Raw genomic sequence first — 27,547 nt, 5'->3', positions numbered from 1 at the left:
CTTGTGGCTTGGGCAGGATGTCTTGCCATGTGGCTTCTCTGAACCAGTTCACTGCCTCCTCAGATGTTCCAGGTCATCCAGCCGGAGCGAGCTCTGTACATCCAGGCCAACAACTGTGTGGAGGCCAAGGCCTGGATCGACATCCTCACCAAAGTGAGCCAGCGCAACAAGAAGCGCCTCACTGTCTACCACCCCTCCGCCTACCTGAATGGCCACTGGCTCTGCTGCAGGGCCTCGTCGGACACAGCTCCTGGCTGTTCCCCCTGCACCGGGTAGGTCTGTGCCTCTCCAGCCCCTGGGACCCTCCCGCTGATGCCGGCAGCCCGGGTCCCACGGGCCAGCCACGAAGGCCCTGGGCTTCATGCAGGATGGAAATCAAACGTGAACCAGCAGGAAGTGAAAATACAGTTTGTTGACCAGAGAGAAAGACGGACAGAGCGCCCAGGAGATTGAGGAACAGAGTAGGAGTCTCCTCTTCGCTTGGGGCCTGGGGTTTTTATTGACGATTGTGGTCTGGTGCACATGTCCCCTCAGGGTCCAGGAACTGGTCAGTGCAAGGACAGGGTCCAGGTGTCATAAGTCACTTATTCCCTCAAGCCGGGGTCTTGGCATCAAGGTGTTTGGAGTCAGTGGTCTTAGAGAACATTTACAACAACCCCAGTGGGTCTCTCCTTAGCTGTCACCTGTTGTGCTGGAAGACTCCAAAGACAGCATTACTTCCCAGTCCCTCACAAGGAGGACGTATGCTATGCGTGTTACAAGGCAGGTGTAGAGTGGGGTAGGCGCACAGGCCCTAGCAAGAATAGAAGCTGGAAAAGGAGCAAAGGGAAAAAATGGCTATATTTTCACGGAGTCCTTTCAGTTCCCCTGTCTCACAGCCACCCAGTGTGGCCAAGCACAGTTGTCCAGCTTGTGCACTGTACAGGGAAGTTTGGCCAAGGGGCTGCATTGGGGGCAAATCCAGCTGCCACCTAGCTGCACACACGTAGCTGAATCTCCTAGGCTGTTCTTGCAATTGTTAAGGAGTCCACACGGGACAGTGCATCCTCACGAGGGCTCTGTAGACTGTTGACTCTCCTCCTGTCTCTGCCCGGGGTCCTAGTGATCCTTGGGGGTGGGTGGCACTGAAGGAAGGGGTTCCATGCTGAGGGGAAACTCCCAGGGGCAGAGTGCTGTCGGGCTTCTGCTAAGAAGAGACTGGACATTTCCCACCACCTGCTCACACCGCTTTGGTTTGTGCACCTGTCATCTGCACACCCCCCTGCTTTGGAAACCAGATCAGCCCTTATCTCCCAGGCCTCCTGAGGGTCCTGAGAGGCTCCCCTCTGCCAGCTCTGGAAGAAGGCCTGGGTACCCCATGTGACTCATCTGTTGTGGTTGTGGGTATGAGGAATACCCCCAAAGCTCATGGAGGTGGGAATGGGAAGATCCAGTTCACAGATGAAGAAGCTGAGTCCTGGGAAAATCCCTGCCGGGTACCCCCCCCCCCCCAGGAGAGGCTGAGCACTGTGTCTGGGGAATGGGAAACTGCCACACCCGGGGCAGGAGCTGGGGCCACCGCAGGCAGGCTCAGGGAGGAGCAGGGACCTGGCCTGGCCCCTCCTGGGGCAGCAGACCGACCCTTCAGGGCATGTGGCCCAAGTGCAACATCAGGGCGGCGGGGGCGGGGTGGGGGGGGGCGGCTTTTTATTCCAGATCATTTCTTTCCATGGCAAAACAAGCTTGTTGGCTTGCTGTCACAGCAGCTCTTAGGCCTCTGGTCCTCTGGGCTGTGCGTGGTCACTTCTCAGTGCTCCTGAACTATTCTGCAGCCCCATCAGGGAGGAGCTCGGTGTGGGGTCACTCCGTCATCTTCAGCGTCTTTAAAAACAGAAATGTTACAGTTCACATCGTTCTTTCTGTTCTTGTCTTGCTGTGTTCGGGCAGTGGCCTCCCGGCAAACATCCAGCTGGACATCGATGGGGACCGAGAGACAGAGCGTATCTACTCCCTCTTCAACTTGTACATGAGCAAGCTAGAGAAAATGCAAGGTGAGGCAACACATGGTCTGGGTGTTGTCTCTCATGGTTGCAGGTGGCTCTGGGTCCCGGTGACAGTGATACCTGGAGCTTTCTGCAGAGATGATGGGTGCTCTGGGCCTCTGTGGTCCACGTGCAGTGTTCCCCGTGGCCCGTGTGCTACTGTTCACAGCACCAAGGGGAAGCACTTTCTGCAGTTTGGGCAGCTCTGTGGCAGAATTACTTTAACAACAGATTCTGTAGATAATTTCAAAATGGAATTTCATTTACAGTCTCCAAACTGCCAAATTCTTGAGAAGATCCTACGTGTAATAACCTTCCATACCCCTCGACACCAGATTGCAGAGGGCCGTGTGCATGTGCGTGTTGGAAGCTCCAGCCGTAATACCTTGCAGCTAGATTATCCTGCACATGTAACTGCCGTGATGTCCCACAGAGAGTAGCAGTGTGGGTGGGGCAGATTAGGTGACCCCTGACTGGTTGGGGCTGTCGTTCAGGAGAGGCCGACACGAGAAGAGCCCACTGGGAGGCAGATGAACTGCATTGTCCCCGGGTGGGGTTTGGTCGTTCTCAGAGCCACATTCAGGGATTCTGGGAAGGGGCTCTTCAGCCCACTCCGAATGCGAAGTAAAGCTCGTGGACCTGGAATTAGGCCCATTAGATAGTTTCCCTTTTCCTTCTCCTGCTCTAACCCAGCGGTGTCAGTGGTGGCCTCAGCCTGGACCATACTGAGTCCTGGTCTGGTACACGTGGTGAGCTTCCTGTCTGTGAGCTCAGTCCCCTCTGGCAGCCTCAGATCACACTCCGCACCCAGCTCTGGGCACGTGTGTGCACACACAGACACACACACACGCGCGCGCGCGTGCGCACACACACATGCACATGTAAGACAACCGTGTCTACACACTAGAACATAAGCTCGCATGCAGATGTGCATGGACAACAGCATGTGTATGCACATGCACACAACTGTGCACGTGTGCATAGTCACCTACCCCAGTGGCACACACGGCACCTGGATCCGAGGTTCCCGGAGGCCGTGCAGAAGTGGCCGCGGGGCTACACCAGGCCTCACTGGAGCCAAGGGATGGCAGCTTCTTCCCAGCCCTCCGAGAAGAATGACCAGAACAGAGGAGGGTAGGGTCAAGGAGTTACAGAGGTTGAAGCCACCGTGTGAGGTTCCTGAAGGAGGCTGACTAAGCCTTGCGTGATCAGCCACCTTCCAGGCCTCTGTACATGCACAGCCTCCCTCTTGATCCCAGCATCGCACCATTGCAAGCCCCTGTGCCTTTGCCCCTGATGCCACCCCCACACCCTTAGTCTGACTGATACCTGCTTGTCTTGAGTCTCCCGCTGTGGGAAGCTTTTCCTAACCCTGTGTTTATCTCTCATTGCCGTGATAATCAGCTCTAATCTCACCTTCAATGTACTTGACCCTTTAAGACCAGAAGCAGGTCGTATTTACCCCAGTGCCCGATATCGAGGAGGAACTGAATACCTGTTTTCTGGATGAATGGATGGACAGGCATACATGATAGGTGGATGGATGATGGGTGGATGGATAAATAGGTGGGTGAAGGATGGATGGATGGATAGACGGTAGGTGGATGGATGATGGATGGATAGATGATAGGTGGGTGAATGATGGATGGATGGATGGATGGATGGATGATAGATGAATGGGTGTTGGATGGGTGAATGATGGATGGATAGATGGTGAATACCTGTTTTCTGGATGATGGATGGATGGGTGTTGGATGGGTGAATGATGGATGCATAGATGGATGATGGATGGATGGATAGATGATAGGTGGGTGAATGATGGATGGGTGGATGATGGATGGATGACGGTTGGATGGGTGTTGGATGGCTGAATGATGGATGGATAGATGGATGGTAGATGGAAGTAATGGAAAGAGGTCTTGCACATTCAGCCTCCCTCCCAGTATAGGAATCATCTGGATAGGTGTTCATAGAGCATCACCATGATTGGACACCTTACACTTCACCTAGGCATTGTAGCATTGACTCACTTCTCAGTCTTCAGGCCTCTGCCTGGAGTCTCAGTGCTTCTTTGAGGCAGATTGTTGTCAGAGCAACCTAATCATCTTGAGATACTCCCTTTATATTAGTCAAACCATCTTTTTGAGCACTGGGACCATGGGGCTTATTTCCACCTGATGTCGTCAGTCCTTGCCTCTTGGGCACAGCAGCCTTTTGGCCCTTGGAGGAAGCTGTGTTACAGTTGCCTGTGCAAGAGGTTCGACCTCTGCCCCCGTCATGTGGTATGGACTCACCTGGCCACATTCCTTTGGGCACCCCTGGTTCTTTAACCCTGCCCCTGAAGTCTGCCAACCACAAAACCAAGTGCATCAGGCAGGGAAGGGTTAGCGCGGGGCCTGGTGGGGTCCTGGTTGAAGAGCCATCGCAGGGCTTGGGCCACTGGACAGAGAATGGTACAGATGAGGTTTTCAAGGTGACAGCAGGTCACTGCTCTTGTGGTGCATCCTGGGATAGCAGCCGGCTTCTTCCTCTGCAGAGTAGGCACGAGTGCCCCTCCTGCCCCTCCGTCAGGGTGTTGGGAAGGTTAAGCGGGAGGACTCACACAGCCTCGAGCCCACACTTCACCTGCCTGTCGTCAGGCCTCAGGCCTCCTCCTGGGTCTGGCCTCTCAGTCGCTGCCAGCCCTGGCCCATGTGGGCTACAGTCCTCAGTGCCCTGCGTTAAGTTTGTCCAGGATTCCCAGGCCTCCATCCAGAGATGAGCCCTGATGTCCTCTTCCATGGAACGGGGTGGAGACGGTGCTGTCCCACCTGGGTTAATCCGGGGTCCGATGAAACAACCCCTGTGAGGCAGTTAGCACAGGTGTGAGGTGAGCCTGGCCCCGGCCGCCCATGTCCTTCCCCCAGCCACCGCCGCTGCCTTCCTCCCTCTGCTCCGGGGCCCCGCAGGATGCAGGTAGCTGCAGATCCTTGCATTCTGAAGGTGTCTGCCCGACTCCACCAGCATCTCCCTGGCAGTGGGAGTCTTTGTTTCTGGTTGCCTTCTGATCACAGACATGTGCTTATTCAGGGGGTGTCCTCTTTGACCTGTCCATGCCGGCTGTGACCCTCTTCTGTGTCCCTCTGTCTTTATAACAGCCACAGTTCACACATACTGCCAGGCCCCAGGCAGGGGCCTCTTGGAACACTGGTGCCCCCATTTCCCAGAGGGGTTTGCTGAGGCTCGGACTTAAGTCAACTGCTCAAGGCCAGGTCGCTACCACAAGTGGGGGCTTTGGGGAGGGAATCCAGCTAGTCTGGCTCTGGAGACCATAACCCCACATTTTACATAAAAAGGGAAAGGCTGAACTCACACTCCACACCCTGGGCATCCACCAGGCTCTCCCCCCATTTTCCTCTCACGTTTACAGTTACTTACCTTCTTCACGTCAGATTCTCTTTTCCTTTGCAACTTTAAATCTTCCCAATTTTCCTTTCTACAAACTTGTGATTTCTCAGTAAGAATTAGGGGATCTTTCCTGGGTTGGAAGTAAAGACAGTAAAGTGTACATAAGAGCTTCTGTGATAATGAGACAGCAGTACAGACGGGTGAGGGGTCCGCAGATCCAGGCTCATCTAGGCCAGATGCTATACAGATGGCATGTCTTCCAACCTGCCTCTGTGGCCCTGGAATGTAGGGCCCAGCTTAGGTGACTGGGGACAGGTTTGGGGGGGTGGACCCAGCTCAGGTGACTGAGGACAGGTTTGGGGGGGGGCCCAGCTCAGGTGATTGGGTGCTTCCTGTGGATGCCTGAAGGCCACAGCATGGTCTTCAGCAGGAGTGAGGTGATCTGATGAGAAAGTCACCTGTCTAGCAGGTGGGGGTGACAGAGGTCCTAGGAAGCTGCTAACAGACTGGTTGAGAAGTGACGCCCGTGAGGATGGCTTCTCATGTGCCCACGTGTCCAGCCATGGGGTATGCACGTAAATGCTGGGTCACCGAAGTGAGTGAAACCCAGGAACCCCCTTTCTAAGATGGGGCTTTCCTTGAGGTCACCTCCCCAAACTGACCTCGGGTGACCCCACAGGCCCTTGAGCCAGCCTGGCCGATCATCGAGAAGCATACATCTGCCAGCTCTGGTTTGCTGAACAGTGGGGCGTGGACAGATGCAGGTTGCCTCGGAGATGAGCTGGTCAGAAACGGGCATCAGCCTCTGCTTCTTCGTGTGTGTGTGTGTGTATGTGTGTGTGTGGGGATGGTCAGCCCTTACCTGGCAGGCTGCCCCACAGAGGTCCCGCCTGACCTTCTGGCCTCTCCCAACGCTGTAGAGGCCTGTGGCAGCAGATCTGTGTACGACGGCCCCGAGCAGGAGGAGTACTCCACGTTCATCATCGATGACCCCCAGGAGACCTACAAGACTCTGAAGCAGGTTATCACTGGGGTGGGGGCCCTGGAGCAGGAGCACGCCCAGTACCGAAGGGACAAGTTCAAAAAGACCAAGTATGGGAGCCAGTGAGTACTGGGCATCCAGATGGCAGGGGCAGGGGAGGTGGCTGAGAGGAGCTTGCTGGGGTGAGGCCCGACCTGAAGCCACCTGTATGCAGCCATGACCACTGAGGCAGGCTTCCCGTCTCAGAGCAGCCTTACTGCACTCTCCAGGGTGTGCTGGACAGTGTCCTGGGGACAACACCAGCCTACCCCAGTGCCTCCCAGACCCCCTGCCCCCCACACCTTCCTCCCTCCAGACCCTCAGCCCCCAGCCCCTCCTGTCCCCTGGACCTTCCGGTCCCCCAGACCCTCCTGACCCTCAGGTCCCCCAGACCCTCCAGACCCTCCTGCCCCCTGGACCTTCCTGTCCCCCAGGCCCTCCTGACCCTCCTGCCCCCCAGACCCTCCTGCCCCCAGGGCCTTCCTGTCCCCCAGACCTCCTGTACCCCATACCCCCCTCCCTCCAGCCCCCCAGACCCTCCTGTCCCCCATACCTTCCTGTCCCCTGGACACTCCTGACCCTCCTGTCCCCTGGACCCTCCTGAACCTCCTGCCCCCCAGCTCCCTGGACCTTCCTACGCCCCAGACTTTCCTGTTCCCCAGACCCCCTGCCCCCCATACCCTCCTCCCTCCTCCCTCCAGACCCTCCTGCCCCCCACACCTCCTGACCCTCCTGCCCCCAGACCCTCTGGACCCTCCTGCCCCCAGACCCTCCTGACCCCCAGACCTCCTGACCATCCTGTCCCCCAGACCCTCCTGCCCCCAGACCCTCCAGACCCTCCTGACCTCTTGACCCCCAGACCCTCCTGCTTCCCAACCCACTTGCTTCCGAAATTAGATTTCTGGGGCCAGAAGTTCCACACATTTTGTCTGTCTCCAGGTTACACCTACGCTTCTACAGGTGATTTCTGGCTTTTTTTTTTTCGTGTCTGTATTTTTCATTTTATTACAGTGAATATGTACCACATAGAAAAAACAGTATTGAAACATGCAGATGGGCAATTGACAATGGGGGGCTGTGCCTCACTCCTTCCTCTCCTCCATCTCCCCTTTGCAGGGAGCACCCCATCGGAGACAAGAGCTTCCAGAACTACGTCAGGCAGCAATCTGAGACCTCCACCCATTCCATTTGAAGCCTGCAGGCTGTCCTGGCCGGGATGGCCCTGTGCTGCCCCAGGAGAGCCACGGTCTCCGGGAAGGAGGGGACAGAGGAAAGACAAGAGGCCGCAGCCAGCAGGGAAAGGGACCCACACGTCTTCAGCTCACACAGATGGCACGCACCGGGCTCAGGGGACCGCGGGGACTCTGCCTGTGGTGGCTGTGCATTTTGCTCACCCTGCTGGCCGGCGCCCCGTAGCACTGCTTGAGTCTGTGTGCTTTCGCCTTTGTGGGGTTCTGTGTGCCCGCGCCCCCGGAGCCCTCCGGCACTCTTCCTTAACATCCTGCTTCCACAAGACGGGATGCTAGTGGCGTGATTTGTTTCCCGTGAGCGTGCCTCCTGGTGGTGTTCCTCCTGGCTGGAGGGCCCGCTTTGTGGCTTCGTGGTGCTTAACCGCACGAAGTCACAATTTGAGGATGCTCCTGATGTTTTGGAGGTACAGGGTCCTGCAGAGAGCACCTGGGCGGGGTTTCCAGTCTGCCCTCCCAGATGCTGGAGTCCCGTCCCGTGGGCCACAGAGGCCAGTCCATGGCCTGCAGACGCTGCCGGAGCCAGCGGCGGGCTGAGCGTGCCCCTTCAAGCAAAAGCTGTGGTTGTTTTGCCGTCTGTGGGGCTTCAAAGTAGAATCCACACTGGCTGCCCCTTGTGGGAGTTTGGGGAAGGTTTTTAAGATAAGAAATGTACATTATTTTCAACCTGGTTTTCTTAATGTTTTTAAAGGACTGCTTCTAATGAGCTCTTTGATATCAAGTACCTCAAACATGTAAACCTGTGCTCATCAAAGGGGAGGGCGCCACGGCGGAGTGACAGCGGGCCCGCAGTGCACCCCCCAGATGCCAGTCCCAGGCCCTCCGCAGTCCCCAGGGGAAGTGAGGATGTCCTGAGCTTGAGCCGGGACACCCCCACCCCCACCCCAGGCCCCAGGAGCAGCAATTTGCTGTGTCTCAGAAGCTCCTAGAAGACGCCAGGCAGTGGAGGGGCCTCTCTTAGGGGTCGGGGCCCCTGATGAGGAGCAGTTAGCCCTCGACACTTGGAAAGCACTGTCTGACACGTAGACTTTGTGCCCGTATCTGCCCTTCTTTGCAAATACTGTCCTTCAGACTCTGACTGATGGCAGATAGTAGCATTACTTGTCACAAAAATGGTGGAGGAAAATGTTGCAAAAACTTTGGGACACACAGCTATGAGGCTGCACAGAACTGCAATTTTTAACATGGATTTGTAACTTAATGTTTCTGTTTATAAGATACTAATGATTTGCAATGTATTTTACTGGCCAATTAAAACAGACCTTTTATTCTTTCTGAGGACTGGCTTGGTCTCCCAGGCGCACCCACTGACAACTGCACGTGGGAGCTGGGGGTGTGTGGTCGAGCCCTGTGTCATTCTGTGATGGTGGGTGACGTCCCTGTGATAGGTGAGGTGCAGCTGTGGGCCTTTAGATCAAGCTGGAAACTGCATGCTCTCCGGGATGGAGACATGTGGGTCAGCACGGCGACTGCCATGGCCCGTGTCCTGCTGGGAACCTGCAGGCATCCAGCCCCAGGAGGGGAAGGTGGGCTCTGTCTTGTGCCATGGTCCCTGAGACTCAGTGGGCCTCGTGCTCCAGGACCGGACACAGGCCAGCATCTAAGGGAGGGGCAGGTGCCTCCGGGAGGTGGAAGGTGCTGAGGACCCAGTCCCACCTGGGTGGGTGGAGGAGGGGAGGCTGCATTGCATTTGGGGGAGACCCTGCCTGCAGGGCAAGAGCAGACCTTCTCTTTTCCCTGGTCCTTTCTTCTTTCCGTTCGGTTTTCACTCAGCTGCTGTTTTAGTTCCAGCCTGAGTCGGCTGTTATGAAAGAAGCCGATGGTCTGGCTCTGGGGACACCCGGTGGGGGGGTGGGGGGCCAGCCCTTCCCTGGGGGCATGGACTTGGGGAGTGAAGTGCCATTACTGCTTCCCTCCGGCCCCTCCTGGTGGCTCAGTGTGGTGGGGTGGTGCCAGGGGTCTGAGGGGTGCAGAGAGGAGCGCCTGCCCATGAGGCCGCCGGGTCGGAGGCTGCCAGCATCAGTCAGGATGGACACGAGCAGCCACGGCAGGGCCACGACAGGGCCACAGGGCGGCTCCTGGCTGATTCAGACACATGTGGGACCCAGGGAACCAGGAGGGCGGAAAGGAGGAAAGCCTGGGGAGCACGGGAACCAGAAGGTCCTCTCCCAGGACCCCTAGTGACAGGTCACAGTGGCTTTCAGGGGCCTCAATCTTGCTCTTCCTCCAGATAACGTAAGCGACCCACCATCCTGGCTTTTGTCCCTTGGCCTCTCCAAGACTAGCCCTCTGCACTCGGGAATCTAGGCCCCACACCAGCACCTGCACCGGCCCCTCGGCTGGGTGACCTGAGCCCTCCTGTCAGCGGAGATGCTCTGAAGAGTTTCGGACAAGGTAGAAGTGCGTGTGGAGCCAGGGAGTACCATTTGCCCCATTCTGAATATTTATGATCAACTGGTTGCTCAGGGGAAGCACATACTGTGATTTGTCCCCGTGGCCTTGGAAGTTTGCAGATAAGCATGTGCTGGGATGACACCAGATGTCCTCTGTCAAGCTGTGTTATGGGCTGAATTGTGTCCCCCCCAAAAACTCATACCACCAGCACTTCACCCTGTGACTGTATTTGGCGATTGGCTCTTCATTTAAAGGGGTAATTAAGGTTATATGAAGTCACAAGGGTGGGCCCTAATCCCGTATGATTAGGACACAGCCAACAGACACATGAAAATATGCTCAACATCACTCATCATCAGGGAAATACAAATCAAAACCACCATGAGATACCACCTCACACCTGTCAGAATGGCTAACAACTCAGGCAACAACAGATGTTGGTAAGGATGCAGAGAGAAAGGATTTCTTTTGCACTGTTTGTAGGAATGCAAACTGGTGCATCTGCTCTGGAAAAGTGTGGAGGTTCCTCAAAAAATTAAAAATAAAACTATCATACAACCCAGCAATTGCACTATTTACCCAAAGAGTTGAAAAATACTCAAAGGGACGCACACACTCTGATGGTTACATTATCTATAATAGCAAAGATGCGGATGCAGCCCAAGTGTCTGTCACAGATGAATGGATACATATGTGTCTGTACAGGACGGAGTATTGGCCATAGAAAGATATCCCATATGTGATGGCATGGGTGGGCCTAGAGTATATTACACTCAGTGAAATAAGTCAGAGAAAGACAAATACCATATGATTTCATTCATAAATGGAATCTAAAATAACCCAATGAAGAAAAAAAAAAGAATCTGGGGCGCCTGGGTGGCTCAGTCAGTTAAGTGTCAGATTTTGGTTCAGGTCATGATCTCACGGTTTGTGGGTTCAGGCCCCGCGTCGGGCTCTGTGCTGACAGCTCAGAGCCTGGAGCCTGCTTCGGATTCTGTGTCTCCCTCTCTCTGCCCCTCCGCTGCTCGTGCTTGCACTCTGTCAAAAAAATAATAATAATAAACATTTAAGCAGACTCAGACCCCTAAATACAAAGAACAAACTAGGCTGCCAGGGGAGGTGCAGGCCTGCAGCTACCGAGTGGACAAGTCCAGGATGAAACAGAATAGAGCCAATGACAGTGGACAACGTGTGCGGGGAGCACGGCAGGAAGAAGTCGGGTCACTATGTTGTACTCCTGAAACGGATGTAATGTGTGTCAACTAGACTCAAAAGAAGAAAAACAGATTAGGACACAGACATGCAGAGAGACAAGTGAGTAAGGGACGGGAGGCGGCACGCAGGCCGGGAGAGCAGTCCCAGGGGAGCAGGCTCCTCGCCCGGACTGTGAGGGACAAGTGTCATCCGTCCCGGGTCCTCGGACAGTGAGGGACAACTGTCATTCGTCCCAGGTCCTCAGATGGTGAGGGACAAGTATTATCCGTCCCAGGTCCTCACCCGGACTGTGAGGACAAGTGTCATCCGTCCTGGGTCCTCACCCAGACTGTGAGGGACAAGTGTTATTTGTCCTGGTCGCCTGCTGTTCTCCACAGCCACACGAGCGGACTGACAGTGGCAGGGGGTGGGGGGGTGCAGAACCGGGTTTGTCAGCATGTCCCCTCCCCTCCGAGCCCCTGGTCCCTTTGCCTGAGTTTGGTCCACAATGACATGTCCCTGACAGGACAAAGATGCTCAATATGAGGAAATCGTCCAAAGGCCCCAGCACCACAAGTGCTGCCGCATCCACAAGGAGGGGCCTCAGCCTCCTTCGCAGGTGGGGGTGGGGCTGACCTCTGACTTTGCAGTGATGTCACAGGGGCCACTTGGCAACAGGGGCCCGCAGGGCACACTGGGCTGCTCATTGGATCAGACGGAGGTCGGAAGCCATGCTCTGCGTCTGAGGGCGCACTCGGGAACCCACGTCCCTCTTCTTTCTGGAGCCCTGACGGAGGGAGGATGATGGAGAAGGACACAGCCGCACACAGGAGGCACAGGCCAGGCCCCGGGGCCCCTCCATCAGGGGGAGCCCCCAGACACCTCAAGGCGGCCAGCGAGACGGTCGAGCTGCAGCGCAGCAGGAGCGTGGGTGGTCTGCTGCAGAAGGGGGACCCTCTGCGCTGCGTCAAGAAGCTGAGTGGGGAGCTGGGTAGGCCAGCCACGCCCCTCCTTCCGGCCCGGCCCCGCTGCCCCTGCCCACACCCAAAGTGACAGAACCAGGCCAGCCTGAGGGCAGGGCCCACTGAGTGGGCCGCGGTGAGCTCTGCTGAGGTCAGGAGGTCAGGAGGGCCGTGGCCATGGGAAGCGTGGGGGTCAGTCCCTCTCGGGGAACCTGGGGGCCTCCCGGGCCAGGTCAGCCGTGAGCCCACAGGGCCGGCAGACAGGACACGGGCCAGCTAGGTAACGTTACACGTGCCGGTTCTTGCCACCTAGGATATCCCTCAACACGCGGTCGTGGGCGGGGCGGGGGCGGGGGTGCGGAATACCTAGAGCTTGCATGGCCGCTCCTTGATGTTAGCCACTTGGGCTCCCCAGTGGGTAGGTGTCTCGTGGTCCTCTCCCCAGAGGAGCAGGGCCCTGAGCTGGCTGAGATGAGGGGACTGGTTCAGTCATTTGCAGGGCCCCCAGGAGTTCTGCTTCTCCTGGGAAGGTCACCCAGCGAGCGGCCCTTTTTGAGGTCAGGACTCTGGAAATGAAACCCAGTAAGCAGGAAATGTGGTTTGTTTGTTCAAGACCTATGGATGATTTTGAGAGGTAGGGGTGTAAAAATATTTGTTCTCTCAGCGTAAACATCCAAAGAGGTGTTGTTTTGGGGGAAGGGGTGTCGGCCAGCAGCACAGAGCCACCGCTGGGCTCTTACCCTCTGTCCCCCAAAGCCTCTGAACATGGCGACCCTGTCTCACTTGAGGCTCACTCGAGAGGAGCAAAATTCCCCAAAGAAGCAAGTAGACGTGTCCTGATAATGCCACCACTACGGGGCAGCTGCAGGAGAGGACAGGCTCGGTGCCCGCTATTTCTGGACTGGATATTCCTGCCAGCACCACAGGGTTTCCCCGAACAGCATGAATGGCAGATCCCCACGTGGCTCCCAGGTGGCCTCGGACACCACTCAGCAGCGGGGCTCAGCCTCGCTGGAGCCCGTGGGACGGAGAGCTTTGGGAAGGGCTGCTCTGGTCCCACTGTCCACGTGGTAAACTGAGACCAGAAGAGGTGGCCCTGCCAGGTGCCCAGGACACACCTCCGTACACCTGCAGGGAGCAAGGGCAATGAGGCAGGTGCCGCCCGAACCCACAGGTACTGAGATGCCACAGACGCAGGACACAGGCCAGCTGGCCCAATGCTCCAAGCAAGGGGCGGCCGGACTAAGTCTGCAGATGAGAGGTCCAAGCCGGCCCCAGGACCAGCTTGGTGTAGGAGGGGACAGCAGGAATCCAGCCACCGGCCGCCAGCATGGGACCCATCACAGGAGCTGCCCGGCTCACGCTGCTGTGTCCACGATGCCCGCCCCGGACTCCAGAGCCCAGGCCTGCCTTGCCGCCCCTCCTGCCCCCCGGCCGTCCCTCCACCGAGCTGGTGCTCCAGGGAGGGTGTGTCCAGAGAGGAAGTGGGGGGCTGCCCCTGAGAGGCGGGCTTTCTCCAAGGGATAAAGTCAGCAGGGTGGGTACAGCCAGGCTATAAGGCCAAGTCAGGCCTCTGACCCCCATCACAGGATCAACACCGGTTAAGAGGGTCTCCCCTCCCCAGGCAGTTCAGTGCCTTTTATGCGACTTCCTACTTCCCAGAGGAGGTGGCTGAGGCCCGACTCCCACTGCGCCCCAAGGGGCTGTCTCACACCCCAAAAATAATCTGCAAGCATTTGACGATGTTCACATCTCGGCTGAAGAGCAGAACCAAAGGAAACGTTCTATTCCCTTTGTTGCTAAACCTCTGGAGGCCCCGCTTCTCTGACCTCAGACCCCACTCAGCTCTGAGGCAACACTCCTCAGCCCCCAGGCCTCTGCCTGGTGGACGGCCATTGGCTGAGCCCTTCGGATTAAGGTGTCACTGGTTGCCCCGTGCACCCAGAGCCCTGATAATCTCAGGAGCTTTCTTAGAAGAGGGAAAGGAGGTGAGACCAGCAGACACATAAGTATTAATATTCCTCCGTATGACATATGCCCCAGAGGGTCTACTTTGGAGAAAAAAATCATGTCTCTCTTTTTAGTGATTCTTCTCTTCTTGCCAGATACGTATCATAGAGAGCAGCAGGTTCAGGGATCAGCCGTGTCTTCTAAAACACACACACACACACACACACACACACACACGTGTGCCTACAGGTAGGGGCCTGCTGAAGATTTTCCAAAAGAAGTCAATTTTAAAATCCCAAAACTACTGCTTCTGAATCACTCGAGTCCTTCTCTCTGAGGTGGGGACTGGGCTGAGCCTTTTTGGCCCAAAGGACGTCTCGAGAGCCACCAGCTTCTGAAATGTTCTCTGAAGACCCGAGCACACATCAGCATCAGTCCCTGCACCGGTGTGGGCGCGAAGGACGAGAGGAGGAGGAAGACCCTAGTTCTTAGCCACAGGGGGCTTGTGAGTCACCGAGAAGGGCCCAAACAACACAGCCAAGGCTGCGTGCGCTGAGCGCCAGGGAGGCCTGGCTAAGATGGGTCTCCCTCCAGTCAGGCCTCCTGACATGAGGCAGGGGGGCCCCAAGAGGCCAGGCCCAGGGCAGGGATGGCATGGGAGAGCTGGAGACCCAGCTACTCTACTGGTCTCCACACAGAAGCAGCCTGCAGGCTGTCTCCTGGAGCCCAGCCATCAGCTCTCCGGTCCGCAGGGGCCCCCCGGCCTTGAGGCCTGGGAGCCACATGGACGGGACACCACCAAGTTCTGTGATAAAATCCTCCCTGCAGGATCAGGGTGCTCCGAGGCACCCCACAAGGCCTCCTATCGAAGGACAATTTAAGGCTTTGTAACTTCCACCCCCGCAGCAGGACTGCATTTGGATCTTGGGCCCCATATGTGTGTTGGGTTGGGGGACGGGGGCACCGAGCTGCTGGCAGGAAGGGGAGCAGGTACAGGGAAGCGGCCACCTTTAGCATTCTGGGCCTGGATGTGGCCACGGGGAAATGGGACCTGGACTGTCCTCCCAGACTCAATGCCTGCAGGATGCGCTGTCAGTGCTCACAGGGCGGCCACGGGCCCAGGAGTTCTGACGACGATCGCTGCCCCTTCCTCCCCAGAGTCCAAGGACCAGGGAAGAGACCTACAGAGTGACACTGAGGATGCCAACTGGTAAGTGGTCTTTGTCCAGCACAGGTGGTTTTCAGAGACGTGAGGAGGACACAGGACACAGCAGGGTGGGGGCTGGGGCCAGCCCCAAGGTTGACGCTTGGACCCCAAAGGAGTCCTGGGGTGTCCTGAGAAGACCCTGATGGCTCAAGGTGGGAGGGGTGCCAGGGATGCAAGCGGCACACCCCACAGCACCTGCCTCCCCAGGCGGACCCCAGCTGGCCATGGCCCGGAGTCTGGAAGCTGGCACCTGTCTTAGCAAACATTCCCACTCGACTCCAGACCGCTGGTCGTGCCAGAGGTCTCACTGTTTGGGAAAGATGTGGATGTGCAGCATCATTGGCGGACAGCCCCCCAACACCACCATCATCACCACAGTCACCGCCTCCAGCGCCACCATCATCGCCACAGACACCCCCCCAGCGCCACCACCATCACCACAGACACCGCCTCCAGTGCCACCATCATCGCCACAGACAGAGCCCCCCAGTGCCACCATCATTGCCACAGACACCCCCCAGCACCATCATCATCACCACAGACACCGCCCCCAGCGCCACCATCATCACCACAGACACCACCCCCAGCACCACCATCATCGCCACAGACAGAGCCCCCCAGCGCCACCCCCATTGCCACAGAACCAGCCTCGAGTAACACTGCCTACGCCTCGATGCCTAGCAAGGGACACCTCTGCCTCGCCCTCCGCCCACTCACCCTCCCACCCCCAGGCACGCGGAAGGTCCTCTACACCCTGTCCCTCCCTGTCCTGTGGGGTGCATCCCCGAGCCTCCCAACACCCAGGGGGAGAAAGCGCCAGCCCAAAGCTGCATCTCAGGGCACTGATGCTGACCCGTTGTCCCCGCTCCTCCCACAGTAAGGCAGACCCAGAGGAAGAGAAGCAGGAAAAGAATCAGGACTCCCTCAGGAAGCTGGACCCTGATGGTGGCTGGGCGGGGCCGGCGGTGAGGCCACCTAGAGGCCAGTGGCAGGAGCGGGAGGACGGGCCGGGCACGCCTGTAGTGTGGACACACGTCCGTCGTCCTCAGGCCCTGCTGTTATTTACTTGTTTGGTGTCTTCCCCAGGAACCGGAGTTGGAGTCCATAAAGCCGGATGAGCCTTTGGGAAAAGAGGCAAGAGCGTTTGACTTTTGTCAAACAGAGAGGGCTAACAGGCACAGTCCTGTGGGGCCACGAGCAGGCTGGACACGTGGGCCCGGGGTCACCTTGGCAGGACCACGTGTAGGCTGGACTGAGCACGACCTCTACCCAAGAGCCTTTGCTCAAGCTCCATGCTCCCAGCTGGTGCTGGGCACCCCTGTTTCCCGACGCGGCTGCCTGAGGCCTTTGGGACCTGACGGGGGTGGCCGTGGAAAGCCCAGCCTTGAAGTGTCCCCAGTCCCATGCCCTGACGCTCTGCCCAGAGACCCATGTGCGCTGCGGTAGGAATCCCCACTAGCCACATCCCGCAGGAAGAAGGCTCTCGTTCCCCTTCCCGATCCACGTGGGAGGGGGGAGCTGGGCCTATGACAGATGGTCCCTGGGATTCCAGGAGCTCACCCACAAATACCTGTGGCGTTCACTAAAGCACTCCCACTGGAAACCCCTCCTGGGTCAAGCTGCTTCCACACCTCAGTGTGAGTCCTCACCGGCGCGGGGTGAGGGTCCCAGGAGGGTCGTGGGGCCGCATGCAGGTCTGGAGAGGATGTAGAGGGGATGCTGCAGCTCTGGGCATCACCTTGAGGCAATCTCAGACAGGTGAAGCCAGGGCAACTGAGGGAGTGAGCAAGGGGAGAGGGGAGGCCGTACCCCTCCCTCCTCTCTGCCAGAGCTGGCCGTGGGCACCTTGCCGTCCGTACTGCCAGCAGCTCTCTGCCAGCTCCTCAGGAGCCCCCGCTGAGCACAGCCACCGGTGGTGGTCCTGGGGGTGGTCATGAGACCCTAGCTGTGCCAGGGCCCGGAGCCCACTGCCCCTCCCAGGAAGCCTCCTCTCTTCTCCAGCCCACCCAAGCCCACCATCCACACCTCTTTGGTTTCCATTCACAGAAACCATCTGTGTTTGTGGAGATTGATCTGGGAGACCATGTGGAGGAGGTAAAAGCCCTCAGACGACAGAGCCAGGCTTGTTGCCGGGAATGCTGGTGCTCGGGGCCCACGAGGCTTGTCCAGGGGACCTGCCCCACATGCATGTGTTGGAGGCTGAGGTAGAGGCAGGGGTCCAAAGGCCACCCTTGCCTCCTCCTTCTTATCCTCCAACCTGCATGCATTCCAGCATCACCAGAGATGCTAGGGCCTGGCTCAACCCTCAGGGTGCCCCCAGGCCCTAAGAACCTCTTCTGGGATCATGCTGGGGTGGAATGAAGGGTGCAGGCTTGGGAGTCAAGGACCTGGCCTCCACGTCTGGCTCTGCCAGTAAATACTCAAGTATTTGAGTACACACCTCCCAGTGCTTCAGTGGTCTCGTTCGTAAAATGAGGATCTTAGCGGCACCCACATCCCAGGGTGGTTCTGTAAAGCTCTCAGAATAGTGCCTAGACCCAGAAAGCCTCAGTAGCAGGTATCACCATCACCATTATCACCACCACCACCACTGCCACCTCGTCCGCATCCTCATCCTCATCGTCATAGTATCATCATTTTCTGTGAAATGAAGGGGTTGACCAAAGGCCTGTCTGGACCCAACACAAGCGTCCCACAATGCCCTCCAGTTCTCAGCTGTAATGGGCAGCTACCTCTGCAAGTTTTCCAGCTCTCTCATGTTTAAGCTCCTACCCAGGGATTGTTTTTTAATTACTTCTTCCAAGTCTTTGCCCTCAGAACACACCATACAGTAAAGAATACTGGTTATTAGCTACTCACGAGGCTGTCTTGGAGGCACCATGGGTTTTAAGGACTCAAGGAAGGTCATCCAGTGGCAGAGTTGGGATTACAGTCCAGAAGTCACAGTGGCCCACATGGAGGGCACAGTTCCTTGGCCAGGGTCCCCCGATTGGCAATTTTCACTTCACGGTGCCCAAACTCATGGGAAGATGCCCAGTGCCGGCACAGTTTCCAGGCCCCCATCTGATCCTCAGGCAGGTGCATCAGTTCCGGCCTTAGTGGCTATGCTTGCCTCCCTCCCCTTGTCCCCTAAACTGCTCCTCCCACTTCCCACAGGTGGTCACAGGCACCATGAAAGAAGAGAAGCAGTCCGAGATGGACATGGGGGGTTCATCAGAAGACGGGTGAGTGATGCTTATGGGTTTATACACGGAGACGTGGGGGGCTCTCCTCTACCATGTCTGCTGGCCCCACCTCCTGCAGGATGGGCAGAACCCCACTGCGTGCCTTCCCCCCTCACCTGTGTGCATAGAGACCCAGCACTGATGAGCCCGGAGGGGCTGAGACGTGAGCAGCAGGACTCAGGCATGACCCTTACCTTGTGGCCCCCTCACCCCACAGCAAGACCCGCTCTCCCCATCCCATCAGCCAACAGCTTGGCCAGACCGTGAAGTGGGAGGAGGCAGAGGTGAGAGGGAAGTGTTGCTGTGAGGGTCCTTCCAGCTTCTCAGTTTGGGGTTTTGGCCGCAGAGGTCACTGGGAGGGAGGACCCATCACCTGGCCGGTGTCTCTGCCACACAGGCCGAGCCCCAGGGCTAGGGTAGGAGACACATTTGTCTTGACTACCTACACCCTCTTAGGGGAGAGATTGGGTAGGGCCAGCCAACCCCCGTGAAGTCCTGAGGCCATAAAGGGTGCTGGGTAGGCTGCTAGGTCACCCAAGGGCCCCTAGACCTATTTTATTTTTTTTATTTAAAAAATTATTTTTAATGTTTATTCATTTTTGAGAGAGAGAGACAGACTGCAAGTGGGGTAAGGGCAGAGAGAGAGGCAGACACAGAATCTGAAGCAGGCTCCAGGCTCCAAGCTGTCAGCACAGAGCCCGACATGGGGCTTGAACTCATGAACCGTGAGATCATGACCTGAGCTAAGGTCGGATGCTTAACCTAGTGAGCCACCCAGGCGCCCCATTTACTTTTTTATTTAAAAATATTTTTAATGTTTATTGTTGAGACAGAGAGACAGAGACAGAGACAGAGAGAGAGGGAAGGGCAGAGAGAGGGAGGGACAGAGAATCCCAAGCAGGCTCCACATTGTCAGCATAGAGCATGACGCGGGCCTCGAACCCACAAACAGTGAGATCGTGACCTGGGCCAAAATCATTAGTTGGGTGCTCAAGCGACTGAGCCCCCCAGGCACCCTTAGTTTACTTTAAACAATACAGAGAAACACAAAAAGAAAATAGCAATTTATCCAACTTCCCACTTGGAATTAACAACTATGTTACTACCTTGGCTTATTTAGCTCAAACATTTTTTAAAAGAAATTCTAACAGATATTTAGATAAAAGTCTATTCTGTTCTAAAGCTGGTACCTGTCCTTCTAAGTAACTGGCCCAGTGAGGAACAGCTCATGAAAAGGACAGGTTCTGAGTCATCCAGGCCCCTCTTGGGAGCAGGGAGGGCGGCACGGGGGCACACGGGCCCCTCGTGAGCTCTCGCTGGCACACCCCCTCTCCACCCCGCATCAGTAGCTTTGAGCTGTTGCCCCGAAGCCTTTGCTTACTCGGTGTGTTGTTATTACCACAAACTTTCCCCCAGGTGTGTATGTTCTGTGAGGGAGTGTCACCCAGTCTGACCTCAGACGTTCCCATGTCCCTGCCCGTGTCTACTCATGCCAGCGTTTGCTAAGAGGTCAGGGCCTCCCTGTCACACCCCCAGATCCAGGCTGGAGGAGGTCAGAGCCGCCCTGTCATACCCCAAATCGAGGCTGCCCCCATGCTTCTCATTGTCTCTGAACGGACGTGGTGATGGATTCAGCCGCACGGGTGCAGCGCGGTGGCTTGACTTGCTGCTCCCCCCACCCCCCGCCCCTGGGCCAGACAATCCCGAAGTCACCCACTCGGCCTCATGGTCTCAGCTCCCTACCTGCTGACTCAGTGGCCCCAGAAAACCCGCAAGCCAGGGCCGGCACATAACCAAGCTTGTGTGCTGGGGGGCTGCTGGACAGTGGGAAGGGGGTGTAGGGGGGCCCTCCACGTGGGCCTGGCCTTCACGCCCCACCAGGTGGTGTCAGGACCACCTGTCTGTCCCACTGCCCTGCTCACCTGCCCTCGCAGTTCTCAGAGCCATGGCTTCTCTGTCCAGGCTCTTTCAGGCCTGTTTCAGATGGCGGGGTTCGGCACCTGCGGGCCAGCCACTGCTTACTGCCCAGTGGGATGCTTCAGCACCGAGTTGTGGGGTCCCTGCAAAGGGAAGGGGGGCGGCTGACCCACCCCAGAGGCAGCCTCGGTTGGAAGTGGAGACCCCAGAGACCACCACTGGGGAAAAACTCAAGTTGTGGTGTTCTGGAAACGGGCAGGGGTAGGCGTGGGGCCGAGGGGAGTGGTTTGTCTCGGCTGGTCTTTGAGGTGTTTCATGTTCAGGGGCCCCTTCTGGCTCAGGCCTCCCAGCGCAGAGGACAAAGACACTGGGTGGGTGGGAGGCAGCTGGTGGGAGGGCCAGCCAGCCTGCCCAGGAGTCTGGCTGTGGGTGCCGGGCCCCGGGCCCCCTGGGCTTGATGGGCGGCATGCATCTGGGGCGCAGGGGTGCTGCCTGTGGCCCTGGGCTCTGAGCTCAGTAGGGGCGGCACCTGTCTCTCCCCTGCTCGGCCCGCTGTCGGCCCCTAGGACCAGGACCAGCTGGGTGTGCTGCATCCCTTACTCCACCAGAAGGAAGGCCAAGGACAGTGTGTAACAGCTCTGGACGAGGTAGTTCTCACCAGGACAGGGCTGGGGGCCGAGGGGGCATCTAGAGGGGACAGGAAGCAGAACAGAGGGGGCTGGGCTGCTCACCTGATCTCCTGGCCTCCTCGGTCCTGCAGAGACCTGGGAGGGAGGGACGGGGGACGCAGACAGGAAGCTCTAAGAAACGCCACTTGAACCATTTCAGGGCCCCGATGACCACCCAGGTGTGAGCCACTGACCCGCTGGGTGAGCAATGACACCATCTTTTTAAAAGACACAATAAAGCATGAACAGAAGGTGTTCTCTCTCTCTGGTGCCTCTTGAGGGATCCCTACCCCTTGCTTCCATGCATCTCACTCCCTGAAATGTAACTGGGGGGAGGGAGGTGAGTTCAGTGACAGATGACTGACCCCCCCCACCAGGTCACATGTGCATGGTGGTGGCCATGACCACACAGCCCTAGACTTGGCCCCAGGTGTACCTGAGGGGTCCAAGCCCCAACACAAGGGGTCCCGAGGCAGGGTAGGCTTTGTTCCTTGAGGACCTGGGGGTGAGCTTTGCCACAAGCAGACAATTTGTGCAGCCGGAGTGGGAGCTCCCAGCGCCAGAGGCTGCACTAGGGCCTTGCCTCATCCGGCTTGGCTCCAGGGGTAGGGGCTTGAGGGGGTAGGGGCTTGAGGGGGAGGGGCTTGCGGGGGGAGGGCACAGAGGGAGGCTGAGCAAAGGGTGGGGAGTCCTGTGTTGGTCATCCAGGTCTCAGCAAACTGCCACAGGCCAAGTGCGCAAAGAACTTCAATTTCATGTGGTCTGACCTGCGACTGAGAACCCAGCAGATGCACTGGCTCACACTCACTCACATGCACACACACCCAGAAGTGCATACTGTACATGCACATCTACACACGTGCGTGCACATTACACTTGTACCCACGCCGGCAGGTGGTCACACCCTCGTACACATACACACACCCACGTGGGTAGGCGGTCACAACCACGTGCATATACACACACGTGCACCTACACACACATGCACATACACACACATGCACACACACACACTTGGGCAGGCGGTCACACCCACGTGCACCTACACACACGTGCACCTACACACACAAGCACACACACACACATGGGCAGGCGGTCACACACACGTGCACATACATACACGCACATAAAGCAACCTCAAGCACGCAAGAGGGTGTGGGCCAGTGACAAGTATCTCTGAGGGTGAGGAACATCGGGGCCCTAAGGTTGGAGGAGTCAGACACCCACTGTGTGCGCAGGTGGGTTGGGAGGTGGGCGGGCGCCTCCATCTCTCGCTGCATCCACCAGAGAGCAGGGAGGCCCCGGAGCAGCTGATCCAATCATGGAAACTGCTTCCCTGGCCAGTCGGGTGGGGCTGTCACGTGACCAGGTCCCAGAAAAGGCCGCCCTGCTGAGTGCTCCCCATGTGCTGGGGGTTCAGACAAGCAATACACAGAGGACCTCCCACACCTTGGAGGCTGGGGGCCGCGGCTCGTCCCCATCCCGCCCCCCCCCACCACGAGATGTGGAATACTGCTTCCCAGCCCCCAAAGAGATGGCCCCTGTCCTGTCCAACCCCTCACTGCTACCACCAGCTAAAAGGGTACCTCAGAAGCTTCTGGACAGACGGCTGGTCTGCCCCTTGGCCAGGATGGGAGGAGAAGGCCTCAGGGCCAGGGCCCTTGCTATAGAGCAGCACAGGCCACAGCGGTTAGCCACAGGCCAGGAGGGTGACTGGGCCCGGGGGGCCCCTGGCCATGTGCCCCACTATGTTTTCGTTGTCTGTCCCTTGCCATTGCACGTGGCTGCTGGCCTCTAGGGGCCTGGGGAGCAGGGACACCCCACGTGTGCTTGGTTGTGACCTTTCCCTGGTTTAGGGTATAAATTGTCCCAAATCAGATGCATGTTTGACTTTTCATTGGGCCTCTGAACCTCACGGTTGGAGGTACTTTTGTTCCATGTCACTGGGGGTATCTGCGGGGGAGCCGGTCCAGGGCAGGCCCCGGGGTAACCAGAGGGACTTGGCTTGCAGGTGTGGTGGTTGTGGCTCTGGCCTTCTGCTCCCAGAGCAAGCCCCTGGGGGGGGGGGGGGGGGCAGCGGTGGCTCTTGAAGGTGGGGACACACAAGGAAAGCTCCAAGCCTCCATCCATCATCTGCCAACACCTGCCAGCCGCACCCCTGCCCTCGCCGAGGCTTCCACGGGGGAGGTGCAGCCCGTGCAGCAGTGGGGCCTTTCATTCGCTGCTGGAACCCGGAGGGAACCCAGAGTGTCCGGGCTGAGCCCTGGGCTGCCATCTGCTGGCAGCGGGGGGAGCTGCCTCGGCCCCGTCCCAGCTCTGGGAGGCATGGGAGGCATGGTCAGGGTGGAGTGACCTGGCAGGTGGTGAGGGCAGGACAGGACGCCCCCTGTGTGGGCAATGAGATGGCCCTGTAAACTTGGGGGGAATGAAAACCCCATCGTCCGGGCTGCCTGCAAACCCTCTCCTGGCTTCCCCTTGTTCAGGGGCCCCCTGGTCCTTTGGGTCCACTGCCTCAGCCTGCCAGCAGCCCTGAAGCAGGCTCCCTGGTGGCATTTTCTGTCATAAACAGGCTTGGCCAGTGGTCCCAGGTGGTGTCCCTGGCCGCAGGCCTGACCTGCCCCGCTGGCCCCCTCCTACTCAGACACCTGTGAGAGAGGCTTACAGAGCCCTCCGGGGGCAGGGACAGGCCAGGCCTCATCCTGCCTCCACATCTCTGATGGGGCCGCACCGGCTACACACGGCCCTTCCTGCAGACACCCCGCGGCCTCGCCCCCAGCCTATTCTCTCCAGTGGTGTTTCCCCCCCAAATCCAACATGCATCTTGCTTGTGGGTAATATGGGAGCTCACAAAAAGCATTTAAGTTTTCTTCTAGTTACTTGCAGATTCTCAATATTTTAATGTATTTCTCTGGAGCATGCCCTCTCTCCTCTAGAAAGATCTCTGTATGGAGAGAGACGGATACATACAATGTTTACGAGACTGGGGTCACCCTGCACCCACCTCTGTTCACCAGGTTTCATGTCACAGGACCTTCCTCGGCGCCACCCCTGAGTATTTGCTGAGCACCGGCATGAGCCCCTAGCGCCTCCAGGAGCTTCCACTCCAGTGGGGGGCGGGGGGCAGACGGCGGGGGCCAGCGCGGTTTCCTTTATCTCCACGTCGTTCCGCAGAAGCGAACCTGGTCACTTGAAGTGACCTGCGGTGGGGGCGGCGCCCCAGGACACGGTGCACTGCCAGGGTCACTGCCATGTGAAAATGTCGCGCGGGTCCCAGCAAGGGCTGAGAGCCGTTGTCTGCTCTGCGCCAGGCCCAGTAAACCGTCCTGATTGGTCCTGCAAATTTTAAGTTATTAATTCCACAACGACCCACAAGCTGGGATCTACTCTCAGACCCATTTTGTAGCTGAGTCGGGGGGGGGAGGGTGGTGAAGGACTCCGGGGGACATCGGTCACAGCGGGGTCACAGCGCCCACCTGTCTCCGCTCTTGCTGCTCCCCTGGCCTCCGATCCGCGCGGCGCGAGGATCGCTTTTCCCACCGCGCCCGGAAAGCGGAAGGCGCTTGCGCAGTGCGCCCCCTGGTGGCACGCTCGGTGCGGCGTCTCACCACTTCTGCCCTTGAGTGGGCAGGTCACCGCCACCACCCAAGAGGAGGCGATGGCGAGTCGCTTCATTACTAGTAGATAACTTTAACTTTCATTATTCACTAAAGGGGAGGCTGCAATGCAAATGCATTGTTGGACATCAGTTCAGGGGCAGGACTGGGGGAGTGACCCAGACACTCTGTGCTCTGTGGTCAAGTTCCCAAAGCAGGCACTCCCTGCCCTCCTACCTCATGATCCCGAGGCCCCCCAGCCCTGTCCCTAGCACCTCTGTTTAGAGCATCCTGGGTGCCTCCCAGGCTTGGACAATCCTTGGTTCATGTGGAAACTCACCCCAAATGGATCCTTCCCACGATGCCCTGAAGTATTTCATTCCATAAAACAACAGGTGAAGCTCCCTCACGGTGCGGTCATCCTGAGGCCTTTTATGAGCCCTGGTGTCACCAGGTGCCCCAGTCCCCAGCCGTGTGGGGAGCTGGAGGGCCTGCTTTGAAAGACAGGAGCTCAGGGAGGGCAAACTGCCCCTTGCATGAGGGTCGGAGGCTGCTGAGGCCTTGGGAGGTGAGAAGCTTACCAGGGAGAGCACCCGCGGGGGGTCATCTGGGGCCAGCCCGAGCCTGGGCAGAGGCAAAGGTGCACATGCCTGGAGGCTGTCCCCTTGGCCTGTTGCCCCAGAGCACAGCCTGCCTGAGGCTCCCAGCCAGGTGTCCTGGGAGGAGGGGGAGGAGGAGGGCAGCCCTGGAGGCAGAAGAGAGGGTCCCCACCGGGATGGGAGGCATGAGCCCTAGTTAGGCCCAGGCCTCCCCAAGGTCTTTCCTCCATTTGTTTTGAGGGGCAGGTTTTCAGGGAGGTGCAAGTGTCCACAAAGCAGGAGGTTTGCAGCCACTCAACGACTTTTGGGTCATGCTGGGGTCAGCTGGGCCCAGGACCTGGCCACGGTGTGACGGTCTATGACCAACGTGACCTCTGCTGGGAGCAAGAGAATGTGCCCTCTGGGCTGCAGGGTTAGATGAATTCTATTCCGACAAGGCCTTGAGACCCAGAGGGAGTGGGCAATCCCATTACACAGATAAGAAAACTAAGGTCGCAACGTCAGGGAACACAGGTTTCAAGGGAGCCAGGTCCGCATCCTGGCTCTGCCCCCACCAAGCCAGTCCGGATGCTCCACTGGCCTCCAGTCCTCCATCTAGGTCCCTGGGGACCTGGAAAAGGCAGGGTCCTCATGCCCTGCCCACAAGGGTCCCTCAGACACACGCCAATGACCCTGTGCTCCCTCTGATCCCGCAGCCGCTGGATCCCCAGGGAGACAGCCTTGTCCCTCCCTGGTGGGCATGCACCCACTTCTGGATTCATCCCCCGGGGGAGCTGCGTCCTGTGCCTCATGTTCTAAGCACCCTCCTCTCAAAGCGGCACCCGCGGCGCTATCACGTCTCTGTCTTCGTTGCTTCAGAGCAACTTCACTGCTGTCCATCAGGAGACAGGCTTCTGTCTTCAACCGACTGGACCTGAAGCCCAGGGACAGCCCCTCAGGGCCGCCTGGGGCCGCGCCGTTGGCTGCCGCTGGCCGGCCAGGTGTGGAATCCTGGGGGGGGGGGGGGGGGGCGGGCACATGCACTGATACCTTCAGTCACACCCCAAACACTTAACTTGCCTGTGTGACCTTGAGAAGCTTGTTTCCCAGTCCCCACCCACCCTGCAAATCTCTGTTGTGGGGGAATTGCTCAAGCCAGCCACACACAGGACCTATGAAGGAGCCCTTCTGGAAATTTCCCAGGCTGGGCCGCAAAGCCAACAGCCAGTCAGAGCCTGGTCCCCTCCATTTGGGCCTCTGACCACTGACATGGGGTCGTGTACAAGCTGTCCTGGTGCTGTTTCCTTCCTGATAGAGGATGGGGACACAGATCCCAGGAAACAGGTCTGAAGGAGGGGCTTGGACAGCCCCCCCCCCCCCCCCCCGCTCTGTTTTCCTCCGCCTGAGGTTTTAGTCTCATCTCGGCACCCCTCCTTTGCAATCTGGGCTCCAGTCTCTGTTTGGCATGGTTTTCTACATAAATTATTGGGAAATGTGATTTCCCTGGTTCCTCTGACACACACACGTCTGTTTCAGTCGCTGGTTTTCTTTGCAAAATGCAAACCAATGTCCAACTTTGAGACACATGATGGGGTGAGGGGCCACTTAAGCTCCCTGGCTAAGGGCTGGTTAGTGAGCAATGAGGGCTGGATGTGGAGGGGCTGAGGTCTGAGCAGGGGAAGACAGATCCAGGTGGGGTGTGGGGCCAGCAGGGTCACCGGCCAGCCCATGACTGTGATGGGCTCCCCAGGTCCAATGCCTGCTGGTACCAGTCCCAAAGCATGAGGGGCCATCACCTCACCCAGCACAAGCCTTGCTGGAAGAGGGGTCCTGGAGGGGAAGGCTCGTGCCCAGCTTTGCTCACATCTGTTCCCTGCACAAAGGACTGAGCTCCAGCGGGTGTCCAGAGGTCAGAACAGAGCGCCCCCTCCCTCTGCTGAGACCTCCCCATCACTGTGTGGGAGCCGAGAGCAGGCAGTGCGAACACCACTTCCCGATTCTCTGGCACCAAGGCATTGGCTGTCCTGCGATCCCACTCTGGCACTCCTGGAGCCAGCATGGACCCTGCAGGCTGCGGGCTCCGTCCCGAGAGGCTCCCCCACTGCAGAGCTGACTGACGCGGAGACCCCTGGTTCCTGCGCTCTGCCAGGGACTGCGAAGCAGAGCTTGGTGAACTTCACCATC

At 58.0% G+C, this 27,547-nt stretch overlaps 2 protein-coding genes across 9 annotated transcripts in view; both read left to right on the top strand.

Annotated features, from left to right (window-relative positions):
- Nucleotides 1-8,949, top strand: part of RASA3 (RAS p21 protein activator 3) — a 119,964-nt gene extending 111,015 nt beyond the window's left edge. For all 3 annotated transcript variants that reach the window (XM_053218253.1, XM_027065290.2, XM_027065292.2), the window contains 4 exons: nucleotides 64-272; nucleotides 1,927-2,030; nucleotides 6,329-6,512; nucleotides 7,546-8,949. In XM_053218253.1, coding sequence (XP_053074228.1) covers nucleotides 64-272; nucleotides 1,927-2,030; nucleotides 6,329-6,512; nucleotides 7,546-7,621 — 573 coding nt within the window. In that variant the 3' untranslated portion in view covers nucleotides 7,622-8,949. The remainder of the gene's footprint in view (nucleotides 1-63; nucleotides 273-1,926; nucleotides 2,031-6,328; nucleotides 6,513-7,545) is intronic.
- A 2,965-nt stretch (nucleotides 8,950-11,914) lies between these two features.
- On the top strand, nucleotides 11,915-21,443 carry CA1H13orf46 (chromosome A1 C13orf46 homolog). 6 transcript variants are annotated; one of them, XM_015084895.3, is made up of 9 exons: nucleotides 11,922-12,255; nucleotides 15,335-15,386; nucleotides 16,261-16,348; nucleotides 16,470-16,517; nucleotides 17,430-17,477; nucleotides 18,540-18,607; nucleotides 18,825-18,891; nucleotides 21,091-21,171; nucleotides 21,353-21,443. In XM_015084895.3, the coding sequence occupies exons 1-9, from the start codon at nucleotides 12,066-12,068 to the stop codon at nucleotides 21,383-21,385; spliced, it is 675 nt and encodes a 224-aa protein (XP_014940381.1). In that variant the 5' UTR covers nucleotides 11,922-12,065; the 3' UTR covers nucleotides 21,386-21,443. The 6 variants fall into 6 exon arrangements, 4 of the variants coding, with proteins under 4 accessions (XP_014940382.1, XP_014940381.1, XP_026921090.1 ...); XR_003422312.2 differs by having other exon boundaries at nucleotides 11,924-12,255; nucleotides 18,736-18,891; XM_015084896.3 differs by lacking the exon at nucleotides 17,430-17,477 and having other exon boundaries at nucleotides 11,915-12,255.
- The last annotated feature ends 6,104 nt before the right edge of the window (nucleotides 21,444-27,547 follow it).

The sequence above is a fragment of the Acinonyx jubatus genome, chromosome A1 (assembly GCF_027475565.1).
Source record: "Acinonyx jubatus isolate Ajub_Pintada_27869175 chromosome A1, VMU_Ajub_asm_v1.0, whole genome shotgun sequence".
Classification (NCBI taxonomy): domain Eukaryota; kingdom Metazoa; phylum Chordata; class Mammalia; order Carnivora; family Felidae; genus Acinonyx; species Acinonyx jubatus.
Note: the sequence above shows the minus strand (reverse complement) of the source record. Positions and strands in the feature narration are given on the sequence as shown.

What these genes read in the sequence shown, in the direction of transcription:
- CA1H13orf46 (XM_015084895.3), top strand. Translation starts at nt 12,066, where the DNA reads ATGATGGAGAAGGACACAGCCGCACACAGGAGGCACAGGCCAGGCCCC. An exon ending in GTGGCTGGGCGGGGCCGGCG is followed by an intron (nt 16,349 to 16,469) that starts GTGAGGCCACCT and finishes TGTCTTCCCCAG; the next exon opens with GAACCGGAGTTGGAGTCCAT. An exon ending in ATGAGCCTTTGGGAAAAGAG is followed by an intron (nt 16,518 to 17,429) that starts GCAAGAGCGTTT and finishes TTCCATTCACAG; the next exon opens with AAACCATCTGTGTTTGTGGA.